A 20,861-nucleotide genomic window follows, 5' to 3' on the forward strand; every position below is an offset into this window, starting at 1 on the left:
GGACGGTGTGGATATGACTTATACATACATCACGGTGGGCCCCACAGAGTTTACTCTGCACGCTACAATCCACGTCCGTAGTAATGTAAATACACCCTAAAAAAATAAAAAAAAAATTGTAATCAGAGTTCAAATTTACAACAATTCTGACTGATAAACACAGCCTATCACCACTACTTATAGAGAGATGAAATAGCATAAAGTTGTAATGTTACATAGCCAAAAGTAGGAAAGAAAGGGTGCTTTATGAAGGAGTGAGTGCGGTCGTAAGTAAATAGGTGCTCCCTCAAAGGCAAAATAGCCGCTGAAACAACCTGCAGGAAGAGACTTAGGGCGTTAGGCAGAGGACCACCCTAGTGCGTGTAGACTCTCACTAGTGCTCGTGACTCATGCTGCAGTCAGCCGGGAGTTCGGGAGATGGAAGCAGCAGTGGGAAAGCGCAAAAATGATGAGCTTTTGATGATCTGGCCCGCCCATCGATGGACCCAATTCAATGCGTAGATTTGCCCAGGGACGCGTGATGATTCTTTGGAGAGAAAAATGAGGAGCCTTTCAAAAACAAGCAGAAAAAACTGCCTACGGAAACAATAAAACTGCATCGCGAGTGCATGCATTCAGAGTACACGTGGCGTATTTTGATTCAATCCAGACCATTTACTTTCCAGGTGCTTCCGGGAATTCAATGCGATGTCTGCAATAAAAGTGTAATAAGATCTCAGTCGTTCGATTGGTGATGATAATTGGAGTTGGAAAATGAAATGAGTGACCATCTATTTTTAATCAAGAAGTTCGAATTGTTTATTTAGAGAAACTTTTTATTTACAATCAATATATGGTGAAGGCCGTAATTTGGACGGTTTGGATTCACTAAAGCTGAATAAAATGTGCAGAGAATGCTTGCATAAGTATCATCAAACACACTTTACCAGTCTATCAAATAAATTAATCAAAGCTCTATCGAGTAAACAGCCATCGTCCCATTCATTCACTCATTCAGGGCTCATATACACACCACACACATCTCTCTCTCTCTCTCTCTCTCTCTCTCTCTCACCCCTTAATCATTTCTCCATGCCTTTTCACCCAAGCAATTCCTCTGCATCCTATACTTTCTACGCCCTTCTTTGTCCCCTTCCCCTTTTAAAGCCTCTCTCTGTCAACTTCAATCCTTCTCTACGAGATATCCTTGTGATCTTCTCTTCACTCCCTTTCCCACACCTCTCCATGTGACCCTCCTACAAATACCCAACCTTTCTCCACCTTTTCAAAATGTCTTCATGCAAACCCAAAACTCCCCTTCTCTTTCCCCTTTCTCTTCCTCCTTGCTTTCTTCTGTTCCATTTGTTTTTCTCTCAGTAAGATGGAACCTCAACAACAACAGCAGCAGCTACAAGAAGACAGCAGCAGCAGCAACAGTAGCAAGGGCAGCTTTCTATGCAGGCAATCTAGTACAAGGTGGATTCCCACAACTGACCAGATAAGGATATTGAAAGACCTATACTACAACAATGGAGTCAGGTCTCCAAGTCCAGAGCAGATACAGAGGATTTCTGCTAGGTTGAGGCAGTACGGGAAGATTGAAGGGAAGAACGTCTTCTACTGGTTTCAGAACCATAAGGCTAGGGAGAGGCAGAAGAAGAGGTTTACTGTAGATATAGCCATGCAGAGAGGGTGGAAACCCGAGGATTCCATTCCCAGCAAGTACACCTCCATGGGTACTGCTGGATTTTACATTTTACTTCCTTTTCTTTCTTTTTATTTATTTGATTCGATTTATGGGTTTTCTATTTTGTAGAGAAGTCCTCTTTATGGTTCTCTTTTTTCCTTTCATTTTTTCAGTTTTGGTGTTGGTGTGTTGCAGGGTTTTCTCCTTCTTCTTCTTCTTCTTGTTCTTCTCCACCAGGTATGGTGGCTATTGGGCAGATGGGGAGCATTGGGTATGGAACTGTAGTCATGGAAAAGAGCTTCAGGGTAAGAGAACTTGCTGCTCTTATGTAAAATTCAATGAGAGCAACTGACTTGAAAAAAATGCCCATCACAATAATAATGACAACAATAGTTATATAGAAGAAATTTAGTTACTTTTGGAGGAAGATGAAGCTTGGTAGAAATGCTGTCTATATTGGTAGGAATGGAATAGCATTGCATCTTCTGATCTTTTGTTAAAACAAAGATCATCATCCTCACTCAAGTTTCAAGACAATAAAAGCTTGTCTTTTCTCTTTGAAAAAATATATAAATAAATAAATAAAGAGTGGGAACGGTTGTTGGTGAAAAGGATTAGTTCAACCCTCTCAGAAATAACAACACAAATTCTTTATTCACGTCTCACTTTTCTTTTGCCGATTTCAAATGCAAAAAACACCCGTATATTTTATTTTGGATAGACACCTCTATTTCTAAAGAAGGGAAAAAAAAAAAAAAAAAGATTTAGAAAAAATGATCCCACCATTTTCAATATCTATCATGAAAGAAGCTCATCATCCTTCTCCAAATACAAAAATAAAAACAAAAGCAAGCACCCATCTTGAGAAAAATGTTTACAAGTTCTCCTTCTCTTCTTTTTCATTTTTCCTTCTCAAGCGGCTAAAGAAAAAAGGCACCCATCTTAGCAAAGCTCTTATAAAACAACTAGCCTGCTTGGACCCCAAGGAATGGTCCATTCAGGGAATAACTTCCAAGCTATTAAGTGCATCCACCATCCAACCCTTCCCACAGGATAGGCCCCTGCACCTTGAAGATCACCTAGTGCAAAAAAATCCCCATCTACTCATCAGGTGGGCCACACTACAGAAAAAAAATCTAGCCATTGATAAATAGGAAAAAAAAAAAAAAAAACAAGTTTCCCGGGGGCTACCGAAAACAATATCTAGCCGTTGATTTTTGCTAAAGCTGATCTTCATAACGAGACCAACCTATTGGACGCAATTAGATGTCACAGATATATGAAAGGCTGGAAGTGATTTGGTGAATACACCGTAACTTGTGGTCCAATCAGTTGTACTTGAGATCTATATATATATATAAATGACTCTGGTCTGTGGCGTCAGGAATGCTCAATATCAGGTGGTGGGTACATGGGCAGCAGCAACCTGGGATGGATGGGAATAGAAACATCTTCGACCTACCCTCGCTTCGACGCCAGAAAATACATGGAAACGATGGAAACAGAAGCTCCTCACATCGAAACGTTGCCGCTATTTCCCATGCATGGACAGGACGACCCCAACGCTAGCAACAGCTTTTGCACGGGAAAGGTGGACCACTTCCCAGGTGATTACTTTCCCGGCTGGTATTTCGACGATCCTGGCAAGGGTGGAACCGGGACGTCGCTCGAGCTCAGCCTCAATTCCTACTCTGGAGAACACGACTCCACGTGACCACGCCGTTGTGGCACGTGACTCTTAAAGCTTTTTGGGTTTCAAGTAGAAGTGACAGTGGAAGAAGAAAGAGTGGTAGACCAAGATTTTGTCCTTCTTGCCGTCTGCCTGTCTATTCGATGCTACACGTGTCATTCCCTGAAAAATAGTGGACTTTCTTTTTCTATACTTTTTAGGCCATCTTCTTGTTAGACACACCAACTTATAAATGAATGGGGAAAGAACAAATTCAAACCGTCCAAATCCTGGGTCCCATGGTGGATGCAGCATAACCCAAATGTTAGACTAAATGGATGATCCTAGCCACCAGATATGGGTCCATCACATGAACGGTAAAGAAAGTGAGACGTAGTAGTTCAACTCCCTCATCACAACAGACAAATGTAGATTAAAAGTGGGCCCCATTCGTTGGGCCATGTTGGGTCAACCGTGCTCATCAGCTCCCTCATTTTATTCATTCTGCTACATGAAGATATGAGCCGTAGAAGTGTACTGAGTTAGCGGATTGTCTAATGAGTAAACTGTGGGGCCCATGTGGATGTATGTGTCTTATCCACGCCGTCCATTCAACTTTCCAGCTCATATTAGGGCCTGAGGTCAAAATTGAAGCATGTGCAAATCTCAAATGGAGCACACCAGAGGAAGCCGATGAAACCTTCATAGGGTATGCGGTAATGTTTATTTGTCATCTAACATGTACGTCAAACAAACCTGGAAAACACAAATATAAAACTTCGATAGACCCCGGGAAGTTTTCAACAATCAGTATTCAATTCACACTATTTCCTGCGGTGAGGTCTGCATGAGCTTTATATATGCTTTAATTTTGGGCTCATTTCCTAAAATGAACTGATAAAACGGATGTACCGCGTGGATAAGACACACACATCTTTGTGGGCCCCACAGAGTTTTCTGAGTTACTCAGTACGCAATCCGCTTCCGGAAGTGTGTACTTGCGGAATCAGAAGAAGGCGTCGGTGCCGTGCTTCTGCGAGTAAGGGTGAGGACTGAGTTCCCTGACATGGAGGCGCGTGCTTAACACAAGCGCTTTCTTTCTTAAACAGGCAGGACGTGGCACCGTAGGGCCTGCAGCATCTTGATAGGTCAGAGTTCTCTCTCAGTACGCGGCTTCGGTGGATTCAGGGAGCCACCGAGCTACCTGGTTCCGGGGCTGTGGGGCCCACCATGATGTATGTGTTATATCTCCCCGCCGAGCTCTCATCCGTTTTTCCAGCTCAGTCCAGGGCATGAGTGCAAAAACAAGTAGACCCAATCTCAGTTGGACCACACCAGAGGAAAGAGTGGTGATTGGATGACCACCGTACAAAACTTTCTAGAGCCCACGGTAATGTTTATTTTCAGTCACAAAGAACTGGATGAAGGGAGACACAAATATAATATTGATCCAAAATTTGTGGCCAACAGGAAGCTTTTAACGGTGGCATTTAATCACCACAATTTCATTGGTGTGGTCCACTTCAGATTTGGATCTACTTCATCATCGTTTGGTTGATGTCCTGAAATAATCTGAAAAAAATGGATGGACAACGTGAATATAAAACAAATACCTAAAAGTGGGCCCCACAATCCAGGAACCACCATGCTGATTCCCCTGATCCGCCCAAGCCACGTCCAACCTTAGGGTCATGTATCCAATCGGGACTGTCCTTCCAGAGGCACTCGGTGTGGATGGATCAGTGAATCAAAACGCATACATGGAATGGGACCGGAATCCCCTGCGACACTTATTTCAAGCAGCGAACGTAATACACCCAATATTGTGCTGCCCGACATGGTTTGGAATTTTATATGGAAAATCGACTTCCTCCGTCACGTTATGCCGTGTGGAAACAAATCAATCAGATTCACATCTCATCTCAGGTGAGCTAAGTGACAGGGAGCAATGGGGATGGGATACCAACCAACCATAGGTTTGCGTGTGGGGCCATCATGACATGGGCTTTCCATCAAACTCAGTTAACAGGGGCTTCCATTTTTTATTTTATTTTATTTTTTCGTTGGGTTAGCTTGGTAGTACACACCCACTGTCAGTGCACAATACACTGTTTGCCACCCCCGCTAGGGATCGATACCAAGACCTCAAGGGTTGATACGAAGTATCTCACTCAGTCTACCAGTTGAGCTATGGATCAGGGTGTTAAGTAGCTTCCATTTATTAGGTGTAACCAATTAGGATGAAGTTAATATACCAAGACCACCGTGATCCAAAACAGAGGCTGGCAAATTAGGTGTAACCGTGTGTGAACTTTGTTGAAATTTGCATGCCTAAAATATATACTGAAGCATGGGCATTGGCCGGTCCACAAATTGTCTACAGGTGTTAGGATATTGAATATATTAAATTTTTTGACAACTTTTTTGACAATTTTAAAAATTTTTCACACGTCGAACATTGTGCCAAAATGGCCAATTTGCGACGTATTTTTGCGATATGTGACCGTCGTAATTAGGCGACGGACGAAATCCGTCGTAAATTTTGATTTGGCGACGGGAAACTTGTGTTGCAAATTCCCGCCCGATATACCAATGGCAGGCTTTTCAGTTGATTTTGCGACGGATCAGGTCCGTCGTAAAAGGACTTTTGCCTAAACATTATTTGTTTTTTCATTTTTTTAAGAATATGGTGGAAAATTAAGTTTTTTTGTAGTCTAATAATTGTTTTTTAATATAATTTCAGTGGTTTAATTGTACATATTTGTATCTAAGATTATTTTTTAACAATTAATTGAATGCAAAAAGAATTTATTTTGTTTTTATATCAAATGAGTGGAATTTTAATTTTAAACTAATATTTAAATGATTTGTAATATCACATGAAAAAGAATATTGAGAAGTTTAAAAAATTTAACAATGTTTGAGAAAAAAATTAGATTTTGAAAAAAAAGAAATTGTGATTTAATAAAAATCTATTTTGTGGGAACAAAAAAGAATATTTAATAAAGTTGATAAATTTGAAAAAAAAAAAGCATTTGATTTTGAGAAAAAATAATATCCTGAAAAAGAAAATTAAAAATATTTTTAAAAATGTGAAAATTTTCACAATGTTGAAAAATGAAAATATTTTAAAAAAGAAAATGAGAGTTTGAAATTTGAAAAAAAATAAAAATAAATTGTGAAGTTCAATTAAAATTGACAATTTCGAATAAAATGCTTTTAAAAAAATGGAGAAGTGAAAAAGAATTGAAAATTTTAAAAATAAAACGATATTAAAAAATCGATACTTTATCAAAAAACAAACATTTTGAAACAAAAAATAAATAAGTTGAAAAATTTTGTGATTTTGAAAAATAATTGAAAATGTTCAAAATTCGAAATTAAAAGAAAAAGTTATTTATAAAAACACTAAGATTTTGAAAAAATATATATAATTTAAAAAAAAAATTGAAAAGTTGAAAACAACATGATGCTTTTAAAGAAAAAAAATTGGCATTTTCGAATTTTTGGGAAAAAAAATAAAAATTGTGAAAATTTAAGATATTTTGAAAATAAAAATTCAGAATTTGTATTTTAATTTAGTTTTTTGAAATATTTTATATTAAAAATGATACTTTGTTAAAAGTTTTCAAAGAAAAATTAAGAGTAAAAAAATATACATTTTGAAAAAAAATGTAATTTTTGAATGGAAATTGATATTTATCTATGAAAAAAAAATATTTTTTAATAAATTACTAGGCACAATTGAACATTTAACCGTTTTTGGACAATCCAATTAGTCCAGATTGAAGAGTAAATAACTTCATATGTTTAAATCAAATTTCACTCAAATTGTTGATCAATCTTGTATTCCCAATACCTTTCTCACATGTAGCTAGCCTGATTGAGGTGAGTAAGTAGTCAAATTGAGGGTATTGATCAATAAAATAGAGTGAATGGACTATACATATAAAATGGGCTAAATATTATTGTCAAAATTGTGACCCAATTTATTGACCTCCCGAGAACCTATGAATTGATGTTGATAAGTTTTGTGGGCCCCATCATGATGTGTGTCGAACATCAACACCGTGCATTTAATGTGTCCCCTTTAGGTTATGAGATATCTCAAAAATCATCCGTAAACGAAACTCAGGTGGACCATACCATATAAAACCATGTCAAGACATCATAAAAAATATAAAAGCACTTGGTGGGGCCCACATGAGTTTTGGATGCGGCTAAAACTTGGTCTGACCCCTCATCCAAGTGGGACACACATAATGAGTGGGTTGGATATGTGAATCACATTAAGGCAAGCCTAATATATGATTATGAATGTTTTAAAGAAACCCCTCTACATTTAGGTGAGTTACTCATTACCTTTACCAAAGTAAACTTTGTGGGGTCCACCGTTACTTATTTATTTTATCCATTCCGTTTATCCATGTTAACAGATAATTTGAGGTCTAAAGAACAAAAAGGAAGCATATCCAAAGCTCAAGTGGACCACACCACAGGAAATAGTGTGATTGAACCTCTACCATTGAAAAATTCATGGAGGCCATAGAAGTTTTGGATCAAGCTAATGTTTGTGTTTTCTCTTCATTCATGTATATTTGATATTATGAATAGGTTGGATGGAAAATAAATTAACGTTACTGTGGGCCGAAGGAAGGTATCAATGGTGGAAATCATTATTCCACATTATTTCGTGTGGCATGGTCCACTTGAGCTTTGGATTTACCGAAAATTTGGGACCAACCGACACCGTTCATCCATTTTTCGAGATCATTTCAAAGAATTATTCCAAAAATGAATCATTTCCAAAGATTAAATGGACCACACCACAAATACCAGCATGGATGGGAACGGATTGGCTACTCCCCTGCCACCCACCCATTGGCTAGTATTCGGTGCTATGTAGGCCCCACCATGATGTATGTATTTCATCCATTATGTTCATCCATTTTTACCGATCATTTTAGGGCTTGATCAAAAAAATGATAGGGATATAAACCTAAGGTGGACCACATCATAGGAAAACAATATTGATTGGATATCCACCATTAAAATCCTCTTAAGGGCCACAGTACTGTTTATTTGACATCCAATCTGTTGATTAGATCATACAGGCCCTAATGAAGGGAAAAAACAAAGATCAGCTTTCTCCAAAACTTTTATGGCCCCCAAAAGGATTGGCTACTCCCCTTGATGAAGGGAAAAAACGGATTGGCTACTGCCCCTGACACCAGCCATTGGCTGGTGGTTGGTGCTCTGTGGGGCCCACCATGATGTATGTGTGTCATCCATGCCGTCAATATATTTTTATATATCATTTTATGATGTAAGTAAATAAATAAATTATATCTCAATCTCAAGTGGACCACATTATAGGAAACAGTTTTGAATGAATTTTGACCATTAAAAACGTTTTGGGGGAATAAAAGTTTTGGATCAAGCCGATATTTATTTTTTCCATTCATCTAGGTCTTTATGACCAAATCAACATATTGGATTTCAAATAAACAGTACAGTGGGCCTTAGGAGGATTTTAATGGTGAATATCCATTCATTATTTTTTTCCTGTGGTGTGGCCCACCTAAGATTTATATCCCTATCAAATTTTTTGTATAAAGCCATAAATTGATCTGTAAAAATGGATGAACGGAATGGATGAAACACGTACATCATGGTGGGGCCCACAGAGCACCGACCACCAGCCCGTGTAGCCAATCCGTCTCCCCTACGAAATCGGATTACGTACTGAGCTACTAAGTACAGATTTATCGTACTGAGTAAACTCAGTCGGGCCCACTGTGAATGTATGTGGTTTATCCACACCGTCCATCCTTTTTTCCCACTAATTTTAGGGGTTGATCCAAAATGTTAAGTAAATCCAAAGCTCTAGAATACCATACCACAGGAAATAGTGTGGAATAATGATTTCCACCGTTGAAAACTTCCTAGGACCCACAATGATGTTTATTTGTCATCCAACCTGTTCTTAAGATCACAAAGACATAGATGAAGAGAAAAAACAAACATCAGCTTGAACCAAAACTTCTATGACCTCCATGAATTTTTCAATGGTAGAGGTTCAAACAAATTGTTTCCTGTGGTGTGGTCCACTTGAGGTTTAGATATTCTTCCATTTTGGTATCAAGACTTAAAATTATCTGTTAAAATGTATTAACAGAGTGGATAAAATAAATAAATAACGGTGGACCCCACATGATTTACTTAATACGTTAAGGTACTGAGTTACTCAGTACGCAATCCGCCTAAAACGACGCCTCTGTTCTCTCTCCCTCCATTCCACTCCGTCTGTTCCTCTCCCAGCACTGGCCGCAGACATCTCTCCCACCTCTCTCTTCCTGTCGATCTCTTCTCTCTCTCTCTCTCTCTCTCTCTCTCTCTCTCTCTCTCTCTCTCTCTCTCTCTCTCTCTCTCTCTCTCTCTCCCCGTCGTTTGACACTACCTCAATAACGTGTCAGTTCCTACAACAGAAATGAGACGAAAATCACAGCAGAACAACAGCCCTCTAAATGCCCTTTTATTTTTTTTTTGTTTCAATAGCTTACCACACATCCATTCATATTGGGTATGATCCCAAAATTGAAGGTATCCAAAACTCAAGTGGACCACACCACAGAAAGCTGTGGGGATTGAACGCCTGACATTGAAAACTTCTTGGGGCACATAAGTTTGGATCAGATTGATATTTATGTTTTTCCTTCATCCATGTATTTATGACCTTATGAATAGGTTGGATGGCATGGAAGGCCCTAGGAAGGCTTAAACGGTGGACATCATTGTCCCCACTGCTTTTTTTGGTGTGGTCCACTTGAACTTTCCTCCTAAAATGATCTTGCAAAATGAACGGTTTGGATATAACACATCATGGTGAGCCCATGGAAGTCTGCCACATCAGCACATGTTGCTATGTCCTATATTACTCAATCGGAGTCGAGGTAGATAGATTGCCTGTTTTGAAAGACCACGTAGGGTTGTGGGGTCCACAGAGATGTCTGTGACAAATCTACCCCATGCATCTATTTTGAAATACCACAATAGGGAAGGATTCTAAACAGTATTCACTTAACCAATGGCGTACATGTTAGGTGAGCATGTCCTTTACAAACGTTACAGAGAATTCTCTATGACAGCTACCAAATTCAACACATGATGCTAATGTTTATGTTGTTGACAAAAGCTGTCCAGATCGTATGCACATAAGGTGACCTCCACAGTGGCAAACGTCATTCTCAGATTTTGACATTTTTCTCCTAATAATATTGGAAAATCTGACTGAAAATAAAATATTAAAATATATTTACTATAATTAATAAATGATTTAAATTTTAAATAAAAATGAATTTATTTACACAATTAAAACCTTTGCGGTGTAACACAATGCACGGAACCCACACATTCTAATCTTATTTAAGTAAAGGGAACTCGGACTTTAAAAAAAAAAAAAAAACTTATTTAAAATTTTAGCTATTGTTTTGTAAATGGGGTGAAAAAGTGATATTTTCAAGATCCCAACCATATCTGTCACATTGTTGCTTACCAGGGTAAATTTGATAGAGTAGAGAGATCATAAGCCTTCAATTTTTTTTGACGGCTTCTTAGCCTTCAATTTTTTTTGACGCCTTCAATTTTTTTGCTTCCCAGTCTGTAGTGACATCAACTCTTGAGGCAGAGATTCTCTTCCTCCTTATGGCAGCAAGCTTCTGCCACTTCCTTGCGATCGCGACTATCCTCTTGGGGTTGATCATGGTTGATTCCTTGGGTTAGAAGAAAAACTTTGAGAACCAAAAAGGAGATGAAAATGTAGATCTTAGATTGTAAAGGATGTGGTTGTGTTGAGTACGAAGCAGTGAAGATGGCTACCTATATATAATAAATTAGAGAGATGGAGAATGGATTTGTGTAGCTCTCTCATGTTAGGCCACAAAGGGTGCAAGCCCATGTGTTGTTTGGCATTGTGGGGAGCATTTTCATGTGGGCATCTTTTCTAATCATCAAGATAAGGTCCAGTTAGAAATGAGACTCTCACTTAAAACAGCATGGTGGGTCCTTCAATTACTATGTATGTCCAGTTTCCTGTGGATGAGACGAAAGGTACATGGGGCTTTCAAGTAGACTGTGTCTGGGTGCAAGGAATGAACACCCATGCGATAAATGTACCAATGTAGAGATTGTTTGGTTAGGATGCATTAACAAATTACCTCCCCAAACATTACCAGACTAACAACACTTGGGTTCCAATTATTAAAATTTGCTATTGTTAGTAAAAATGCAAATGGGAGGCAGCTTTTAAACGCCATGCAAATCCATGTAAAGGTAATCGAAATCCAAGACAATCTTTTAAATGGCTAAACTGTTCTTAGACAATTACCATCCATAAGAAAATTTTAGTCACTTGAATCTTTTCTAATTTTTACTATATATAATGTGATTAGCTTTTCTTGGCCAGTTACCATCCATAGAAAAATTTTAGTCACTTGAATCTTTTCTAATTTATGCTATACAGAAAAATCAAAAGCAGAAGTTTATCAATGTCATGCATTGTTGGAGAAACTACAGGTGGTAACTGGTCGGTAGATGCATGTAGATGCTTCTTGTGTAGTTTTTGCAGTTCAGGCATCCATTTTGGTTTGTTTTGAATCTTATTTTGGGTTTTGGATTTTGTTAGATTGATTAGGATTTTTAGATTTTGGTCATGTCTATTTTCATGTATGGGACTAACTAGATTACACCCATCTGTTAGAAAAGAATATCCCCATCACCATGCTTAATAAAAAGAAAGGAGGATAAACCTGTTACACTTGTATTGAGCATTTTCTTTTTGTTACTACTGGTGAAATGAGGATTCAATGTTATTCAATGTCAGACTCTGAGTTTTGTTTATCTGTTTATGTATGGAGAACAGGTGGTGCTGGTATCTGGTGAGACTAGTTGTAGGAAAACAACTCAGGTTACCAGTTCTTTTGCTTTGATTCTACATTTAGAAATGAGTTATATTTTGAATTATGTTCATTTAGATTACAAATTTTGATGTGATTATATATAGATTAAGACAATCAGTTACCCATTTAAGGGTTTTTATGTGGCCAGGCATAGATACAGTGTGCTCCTTGGTGCATAAAAATCCTTAAATTGTCCTTGTTTAGACAGTTCAATGCCAGATAGAATGTAATGCTTTCATTTTAGCAATTCAAATGCACTTGCCTTTTCTATGCATCATCTCTCTTTCTCTCTGGATATGTTTCTTGCATTTATTTCCATTGTCAAATATCATCACTTTGTGTTGATACCTAACGTGGGATCAAATACAAGATCAATATATCTGGAGAGATATGGGGAGATGCTGTCGGAATTTCGGTGTAGGCATTTAAATTTGAAAATGAAAGCATTACAATCTATTTGGTCTTGGATGGGCAACTGATTTAGTCAGTTAGACATACTCATTCGTAATCTAACTTAAACACATCATGTATACGTTACCAGAGATGGCTTCCATGACACCATGCAAGAACTGGATGCGGGCAGGAAGGTTAACTGTTGAATACATGGAAGGTGTTGTAACATTTCTAAAGTACGTGAAACAAAATTCAAATGGGGAAGACTGGCACAGCTGTCCTTGTGCCAAGTGCTGTAATATACGTGGGAAGATGGCATTAGAAACCATTTCCGAACACTTGGTTTTTAATGGCATAGATCAAACGTACACGACATGGTTTCTCCATGGGGAACAACGTCTTGAAACAGGTGTGAGTACATTTGTTGATAATCGTAATGAAGATGTGTTGCCCAGAATGGTCGATTTGGTGAATGATGCTTTCGGTCGTTTTCAACCCATTGAGTTAGATGCATGCATGGATGAGGTTAATAATGGAGATGATATTGAAGCTCATGATGAATTAGGCGATGAGGCTCGGTATAGGAAGTTAATGGAGGATGCAAAACAACCCCTATATCCATCGTGTAAACTGGAGCATACAAAGTTGTCTGTGACAGTGGAGTTGCTGAGTATGAAGGCTAGGTTTCGTTGGTCAGACAATAGCTTTATAGAGTTATTAAACTTGCTCAAGAAAATTTTGCCCAACGAGAACTCTTTGCCAGATAGTACTTATAATGCAAAGAGGCTGATCAGTTCATTGGGTATGAACTATGAGACAATACATGCATGCCCTAACGATTGTATTTTGTACTGGAAGGACCATGTTGATAAGCAGTGTTGTCCAAAATGTGGAGCAAGCAGATGGAAATTTAATAGTGTTGTAAGGTCAACCACCCCACATGTACCTTGTAAGGTGCTAAGGTACTTCTCATTAACGCCGAGGTTAAAAAGACTCTACATTATACCAAAGATTGCAGAGAATATGATATGGCATTCAAAGTCGGCTCAAGATGATATTTGCATGCGTCATCCAGTGGATTCGTCTATGTGGAAGATTGTAGATGAAAAGTATGCTGATTTTGCTGTGGAGCCACGTAACGTTTGTTTAGGACTTGCAACGGATGGATTCAATCCTTTTGGGAATATGAGCAATTCATATAGTTACTGGCCTGTTATGATTGTTACGTATAATCTCCCGCCTCATTTATGCATGAGGAAGGAGTTTACCATGTTAACACTTTTGATCCTTGGAAAAAAAGGTCCAAGACATGACATTGACGTTTACTTGCAACCGTTGATTGCAGAGTTGCTTGAATTGTGGGAAGGATCTGTGACATATGACTCGCACAGTAAGAATATGTTCACAATGAGGGCAATTTTACTATGGGAAATGCATGATTTTCTAGCATATGGACATCTTTCTGGTTGTAGGACAGGAGGAAAGTACGCATGCCCTATTTGTAGTGAGGAGACAGAATCGGTTTGGCTTGAACATGGAAAGAAGTTTGCATATATGGGACATAGAAGATTCCTGCCATCAGGTCATGACTTTAGGACTGATAGAACCAGATTCAATGGGAAAGAGGAAAAAAGAAAGGCTCCGAAGCGTATGAAAGGTTTAGATGTACTACGTAAAATGAATAATATTGAAACCGTTTTCGAAAAGCAAGTGGGAAAGACTAAGAAAAAGTCTAAGAATGACCCGAACAACATTACTGCCAGGACAAAGAGATCAATCCTTTTTGACTTGCCATACTGGGAGCATTTGCCCATTCGTCACAATCTGGATGTGATGCATGTTGAGAAAAATGTCACCGAGAACCTCATTGCAACAATCATGGATACAAAAGATAAGACTAAGGATGATTTACAAGCCCGTCAGGATCTTCAGGCTATGAAGATAAGAAAGTCTATGTGGCCTGAAGAAAGAAATGGCAGGTTATTCTTACCCAAAGCTCGTTTCACGTTGTCCACATCTGAAAGAAACATGTTTTGTCTGACACTGAGCAATTTGAAAGTCCTAAGAGGATATTGTGCAAACTGGACACATCGTGTCAATTTAGAGGATTGTTAGCTAAAGGCCCTTAAGTCACATGATTATCACATTGTGATGCAGCAATTGCTCCCAGTTTTGTTGATGCACTCGTTTTTAGGAAAGAAGAAGACATTGCTCATTGCCATTTGTGAAATATCAAGATTCTTCAACGTCATATGTTTAAAAGTTATTAATCGTGAAGAGCTTCAAAATATGAAAAATAAAATAGTGAAAACATTATGTGTATTCGAAAAATATTTTCCCCCATCTTTTTTTGTTCCTATGACACACCTAGTGGTGCACTTAGCAGAGGAAGTACAACTTTGTGGACCTGTCAGATATCGGTGGATGTATCCTTTTGAGAGGTAACATTAATTATCAGAATTTATCAACTTTCTTTTTCCATTTTTTTTAAAAAAATTTATATCCATATCTAATTTTAATGTGTATAGGATGATGAGAACATACAAAAAGTATGTGACGAATCAAACTTATCCAGAGGGTAGTATTGTTGAACGCTACATACTGGAAGAGTCCATGATGTACTACATGGACTACATGCCTGATAAGATGTTAGGAAGCCATAAGAGAGTGAAAAAGATATTCTATGATGAGGGTGATGATAATGCCGATAATTTCCAAATCGATAAAAAAGGAAAAAGTTATCTTCTTACTAATGTGCAATATCAACAAGCACGTAGATGGGTATTACAACATCATGCTGAAAATGCTCAATGGCTGGGGTAAGTTGACAAAAGTCTATGTTTTTATCCTTAATGTTTTTAAATTGTATCATGTAAAGTAAAAAGTTTAATTCATATATTATATTATATGTGAATTGTAGGAAGTACAATGAATACATTCATGGCCAAACACGTAAGGAACAAAACAAGAGGGGCAATCCGTCGGTACAAAAAGAAGTAGACTACAATGCTTGGTTAAGGGAACAATTAGAGAATGAAGAAATGTCACAATTTAAGAGAATCGCTACTGGTCCTAGCTACGATGCCACATCATACAGTACATACTCAGTAAATGGATATGTTTTTTGCACATCAGACTCTGAAAAAAACTTGACAACACAAAACAACGGAGTTTCTATGAAAGCCTTAACTATGTTCAGGGCGAGTGCCAGGGATAAGAACTTGGTAGAACAGGAAGCCACCTACTATGATATCATTAGACAAATTCTTGAATTAAACTACTTCACCTTTAAGATAACATTGTTCTACTGTGATTGAGTGCATATCGAAGATACTTCAAATGGATGTTATGTAGATCCTGAACAAATCTGATATTTGTTACCCTAAGAAGGTTTAGAAGGAATATCAAGTAAGAGGATGAGCCATTTATACATGCATCTCAGGCGGCTCAAGTCTTCCATTGCAAGGATCCGACAAGAGATGACTGGCATGTTGTATTAGATGTTCCGAAGCGACTAACAAAAGATGCATATGCATTTGAGGATCTGCTAGTGTTTGAGGCCAGGTTAACTGCAGGTTCCTCGAGCCCTTCCTTAATAGATGATCTGTATGACCCAACTAGTGAAGATATACAAGAAGGGTCATATGTAGAATTGTATTAAGTAACCCACGTATTCAGAAGCGAAAAAGAAACTGATCAAGTTTCATATCAGGTTGAAATAAATTTAACTACTTTTACTATATTAGATTATTTTCCTTTTCATTTTTTCTAAATTCAGTAAAAACTTATGCATGTGTATAGTGTCATCTCTTTATTATGTATAGCAACATATTAAATGACTAATAATCTTAATTTTTTTTTAGGAATTATGTCGTATGTAGGGTCTTCTAGTTCTGCCCTAGGAAGCACCACAAAGATAAAAGTTTCAATTAGTCCAGTTGGAGAGATTACTGGAGATAACAAAAATTAATTCACCTCATTTCTAGGAAATGTGGTTAGGACTCATTGTCCAATTGCATACAAAGACTGGCAGCTTGTGCCAGATACCATCAAGAATAATGTTTGGTCAACTATTTTGGTAAGCATTTAAATACATGAGTTTTACTTTCTAATGTTTATAATATAATTTTTGTTGACTAATTGCCCTATTTAATGAAATATGTAGGCCAAATATGATGTTGACGACAGTGACAGCTGTAAAACTACCATAATTAAGCGTGCTAATGATATGTGGAAGGACTGGAAGAACCAATTACGAGGAACTGTCCTGGATATGTATGATAATGATGGAGATAGGAAAAAAAATTGCCCTAATGGCATAAAGCTAGAAGATTGGGTCAAATTCGTTGATTACGAATCTACAGAAGAGGCAAAGTCTCGTTGTGGAAAGGGAAAGGAATCCAGAAGCGAAATGAAGTTCCCTTACACGACTGGGCGACGGGGATCTGCTAGGACGGCAGAGTTAATTGTAAGTTTTTAATATAACTTTAATTTCTTTTAATCCAATTTAAGAATACAGAATAATTAACATGATTTCTCATTGTAAATTACAGCAACAAAAAAATCCAGATACTCAAATCACAAGAACTGAATTGTTTCTAGCAACTCATACTAGATCCGATAGGTCTCTCCCTTCACAGGAGCTGAGCATCACAACGGAAAAAATAAAAGACATAGTTGCCAATGACCCAGCTTGTATACATAATGATTTAAATCATGACCCGGTTGCACAGGTTTTTCATTCATTCTCTTCACTTTGACATACTTAGCTTTCTGAACATTTTTTGTTACTAATATACATGCATTACTAATAATGGTTGATTATCATTTAGGTTTGTGGTCTTGATAAAAGAGGACGTGTAAGGGGGTTGGGTCATATTGCAAAAACTACCATTATTGCTTCAACCCCTTACATTAATGAAATTAGAGAAGGAAAGGGCGAAATTGCGGAGGTTAAAGCATCGATGATTGTATTAAAGAGCAAATGGAAAACAAGATCAACGAGTGCAAAGACATGATATTGACCATTGGAGAACGTTTGCTTGAAGTTCATAATCAAATAAATACTCCAGTTCAACCAATGCAATGCTCTCCAGGCACTGCTGGTTCTCAGGTATTTTAACAATAAAAGAATAATGTACAGTTACTATTTTATCCATGAAAATAATAAAAATTATTTCTTGTAGGCGTTTTTTCGATCTGGCGATACCTCAAGTCATCGTGATGAGTCAGCTCCACCTCCACCTCCACTTCTACGGGTGGAACAAATCTGTCATTTGACAGATATTTGTAGTCGAGTTGTTGCATGTGGGTGTCTGATAAGAGATAATGCAGGCATCCCTCCAGATTGCATCAAAGTTATATTGGATGTTGTTGAAGTTCCCAGTGCGAATGTGTTTGGTGACATTGAGAAGACGTTAGCCGATTGCGACGTGGGTGATGTTCTCGTTTGGCCTAGAGTGCTGACGAAAACAAAGATATTAAAGGAGTTTACTTAAAACTTTTCCTAAGTCAAGAACATATTTTTGTAATTTGGTCAGGACATATGGATTGTGTTTGAGGTTATTTTGGATATTATTTGAATAAATCTTTATCTTGAATTATTTAGTAGTTTTGCTTGACTAATCTAGTGATTTGTTTCAGCTTTTCATCTTCTTATGCGTGACAGAAGGTACACATATTTCTATTATAATTTATTTTAATTTTTTCTTTGCTTATGCATAAAATGTTCTGATTTAAATATTAAGAACTACGTAGTGGCTTGATCCCAATCTTCTAAACATTGGGTACGTAGGCAGCCGTTCATACTAGACCGTATCGGTGCAGCCACAAATTTTTTTTTTTTCCCTTCTTGTAGTGTGGATGCATTTTCGTCGGGACTACTTAGCAATAAGAGCGAGGTGGATGTAAGTTCTCGAAACCTTTAATTAATCTCAAATCATTTATATCTTTATCGCTTCATTTATATGCTGTCGTTAGGGTCAACTTGTAACTCCTTAGAACCCGCTCTGTCGTAAGACATTACAGTGCATAACGGTTCCCAGCAGGTTAAGTTGCAAATTATTATTAAGAGTTGGTTGGATATATTTTATTTTTTGTAAATGTTGTTAATAGTTTGTTGGATGATGAATGTATTTGTGAATGTAAATGAAAAAAAAAAACTTATTATATATATATATATATATGTTATCAATGGAGGATGCCTTGTTTAGGGGGACATGAAATTTTGTAGCTTATGGTATGGTGCCCCAATATTGGTTGTATGTTACTAGTATGTAGTAGATAATACTAGGATCAATTGTAAACATTTTGTTTTGAGTGGAAGACCGAGTAAAAGAACTTGGAAGATGTACTTTTTATGCCTTTCAGCTTCAAACTGGATACCTTTTGGATAAACCAAACATCCATTCACCACTAGTTTTCCAACTTCAGATTCATACTTTGGAATTCAGATTTAACAAATACCAACCTGGCATGTTTTGGTAGGAAATGAATAGATAGTTTAATGTTTATTTTTTCTTCTTTTAATGCGATTTGTGTGATGAACGGTTGCAAGTGTTCAGTTTATGTGATTGAATTTGCTATTTTTTTCCTTATTTTTTCATTCCAAAGTTATCTGGGATTTTTTTAGTCTAATATCATCCCTTGCACTTGCATTAAGCATTTCTGTGAGCATTTTCAAGTTTTGTATCTTTTACAGCATACATGGCTGACTCCAATGGTGACGGTTATCGCAAAACTGAAGATGTTAATGCAATTGACAATCATGGTTTTTTTTTTCCCCAACTTGACATTCATTGAAATCAACTGATTCAGGTGAGATTTTACATGGACATTGGTAATGAACTGCACATGCATTGGATTCTTTTCTTTAGTTTGATCTCCAAATTCTTGCATTTTACTACTAACAGTATTTGTTTTAGTTGCAATGCATGTTTGGGGATCTATTTATCATTTCTTCTTTTCCATTACACCTAGAGCTCTTCCTTAGCTCTAGAATTGTTTGCCTCTCTATTTATTCATTGGTTGCTAGGATGTTTGGCATGAATCTCTCATATACATGGAATCTAAACCATGGATATCTATTTAAATGGGTACATTTTCTCCTTTTTTTTCCCTTTCAAATAGACAATATGTGCTTGACCAAACACATGATATTTTCGTATACAAATCAAGTTTCTTCATGTGGTCTCAAACAGTCAACATGCATGTGGGACCAGCCTGAATTATGGGTCAGGGCATCTATACATATAAGGTTCATCTGATGCATGGATTGTGCTGATTTTTGTACAAGGTGCTCCTCATGGTAGGCCCACCTTTTGGACAAGTTGGATGTTGCATGCATGACAGGTTAAAAGTTGTCCACTGGCTGGACAATAACCTACGGTCCAACTTAGCTGAACTTGATGCATTATCCCTGCTCATAAAAGAGTTCGAATTGTTGGGAAATAGGAATTTCCCAGTTCCTACACTTTCCTTTGGTCATGTCGTTAGACACTAGTGCATTAAATGCAGATTGCCTTGCACTGTTGTGTATTGATTCCAACATCTAAAGATCCTTTCAAACTGTATTGTGCTCTCCCAGTGAATGCTATGAAATTAAGAAATGCTCTTACCTGAACCTCTAATGGCTAGGATGAATTCTAATATTTTATTTTGTTAATTGGTTTCAGTTGATTAAACTCTTCACATTTCATGGATTTAAGTTGGTTATTTGTAATATATGAAGGGTTGACTAAACTATTCTTTTCTTGGATTGAATCTGGTTGTTTGTAATATATGTAGGAAGGGCTCAAAAGAAGGTTGAACAAGAGCAGATACTAAGTAGCCAATTCAAGGCAAGGCATAGCCAACAGTTAAAGTTCCGGGTAATTTCTTTTGTACGGGTCCTAGTTTAAGAGGGGGAAATGTTTAGTTAGTAGGGTAAGTCAATTTTTGTTGGAGTGGGCCACTTGGGTCATTTCCTCTTTTATTGAATCGAATTGTTACCAATTTTGTGAATAGGATTCTTATCAAACAGTAGTGTGAATTATTTTTTGAATGACTATCAGGTGCAAGATTAAAAAAATAATAATAATAATTTATCAATATTTTGTTTTATTTATAGATATTTTAGCGACGGACCAAATCCGTCGCTAATTTGTGAACATTAACAACCAACGACGGATTTGAGGTC

At 37.3% G+C, this 20,861-nt stretch overlaps 2 protein-coding genes across 2 annotated transcripts; both read left to right on the forward strand.

Moving 5' to 3' along the window:
* The first annotated feature begins 1,254 nt into the window (after window positions 1-1,254).
* LOC131229824 (protein WUSCHEL) lies at window positions 1,255-3,643 on the forward strand. Its single transcript, XM_058225866.1, has 3 exons — window positions 1,255-1,715; window positions 1,862-1,971; window positions 3,051-3,643. Exons 1-3 carry the CDS (start codon window positions 1,361-1,363, stop codon window positions 3,378-3,380), a joined length of 795 nt encoding a protein of 264 aa, XP_058081849.1. The 5' UTR covers window positions 1,255-1,360; the 3' UTR covers window positions 3,381-3,643.
* A 14,106-nt stretch (window positions 3,644-17,749) lies between these two features.
* On the forward strand, window positions 17,750-18,636 carry LOC131229835 (uncharacterized). Its single transcript, XM_058225875.1, has 2 exons — window positions 17,750-17,798; window positions 17,872-18,636. Exons 1-2 carry the CDS (start codon window positions 17,766-17,768, stop codon window positions 18,181-18,183), a joined length of 345 nt encoding a protein of 114 aa, XP_058081858.1. The 5' UTR covers window positions 17,750-17,765; the 3' UTR covers window positions 18,184-18,636.
* The last annotated feature ends 2,225 nt before the right edge of the window (window positions 18,637-20,861 follow it).

The sequence above is a fragment of the Magnolia sinica genome, chromosome 2 (genome assembly GCF_029962835.1).
Source record: "Magnolia sinica isolate HGM2019 chromosome 2, MsV1, whole genome shotgun sequence".
Classification (NCBI taxonomy): Eukaryota; Viridiplantae; Streptophyta; class Magnoliopsida; order Magnoliales; family Magnoliaceae; genus Magnolia; species Magnolia sinica.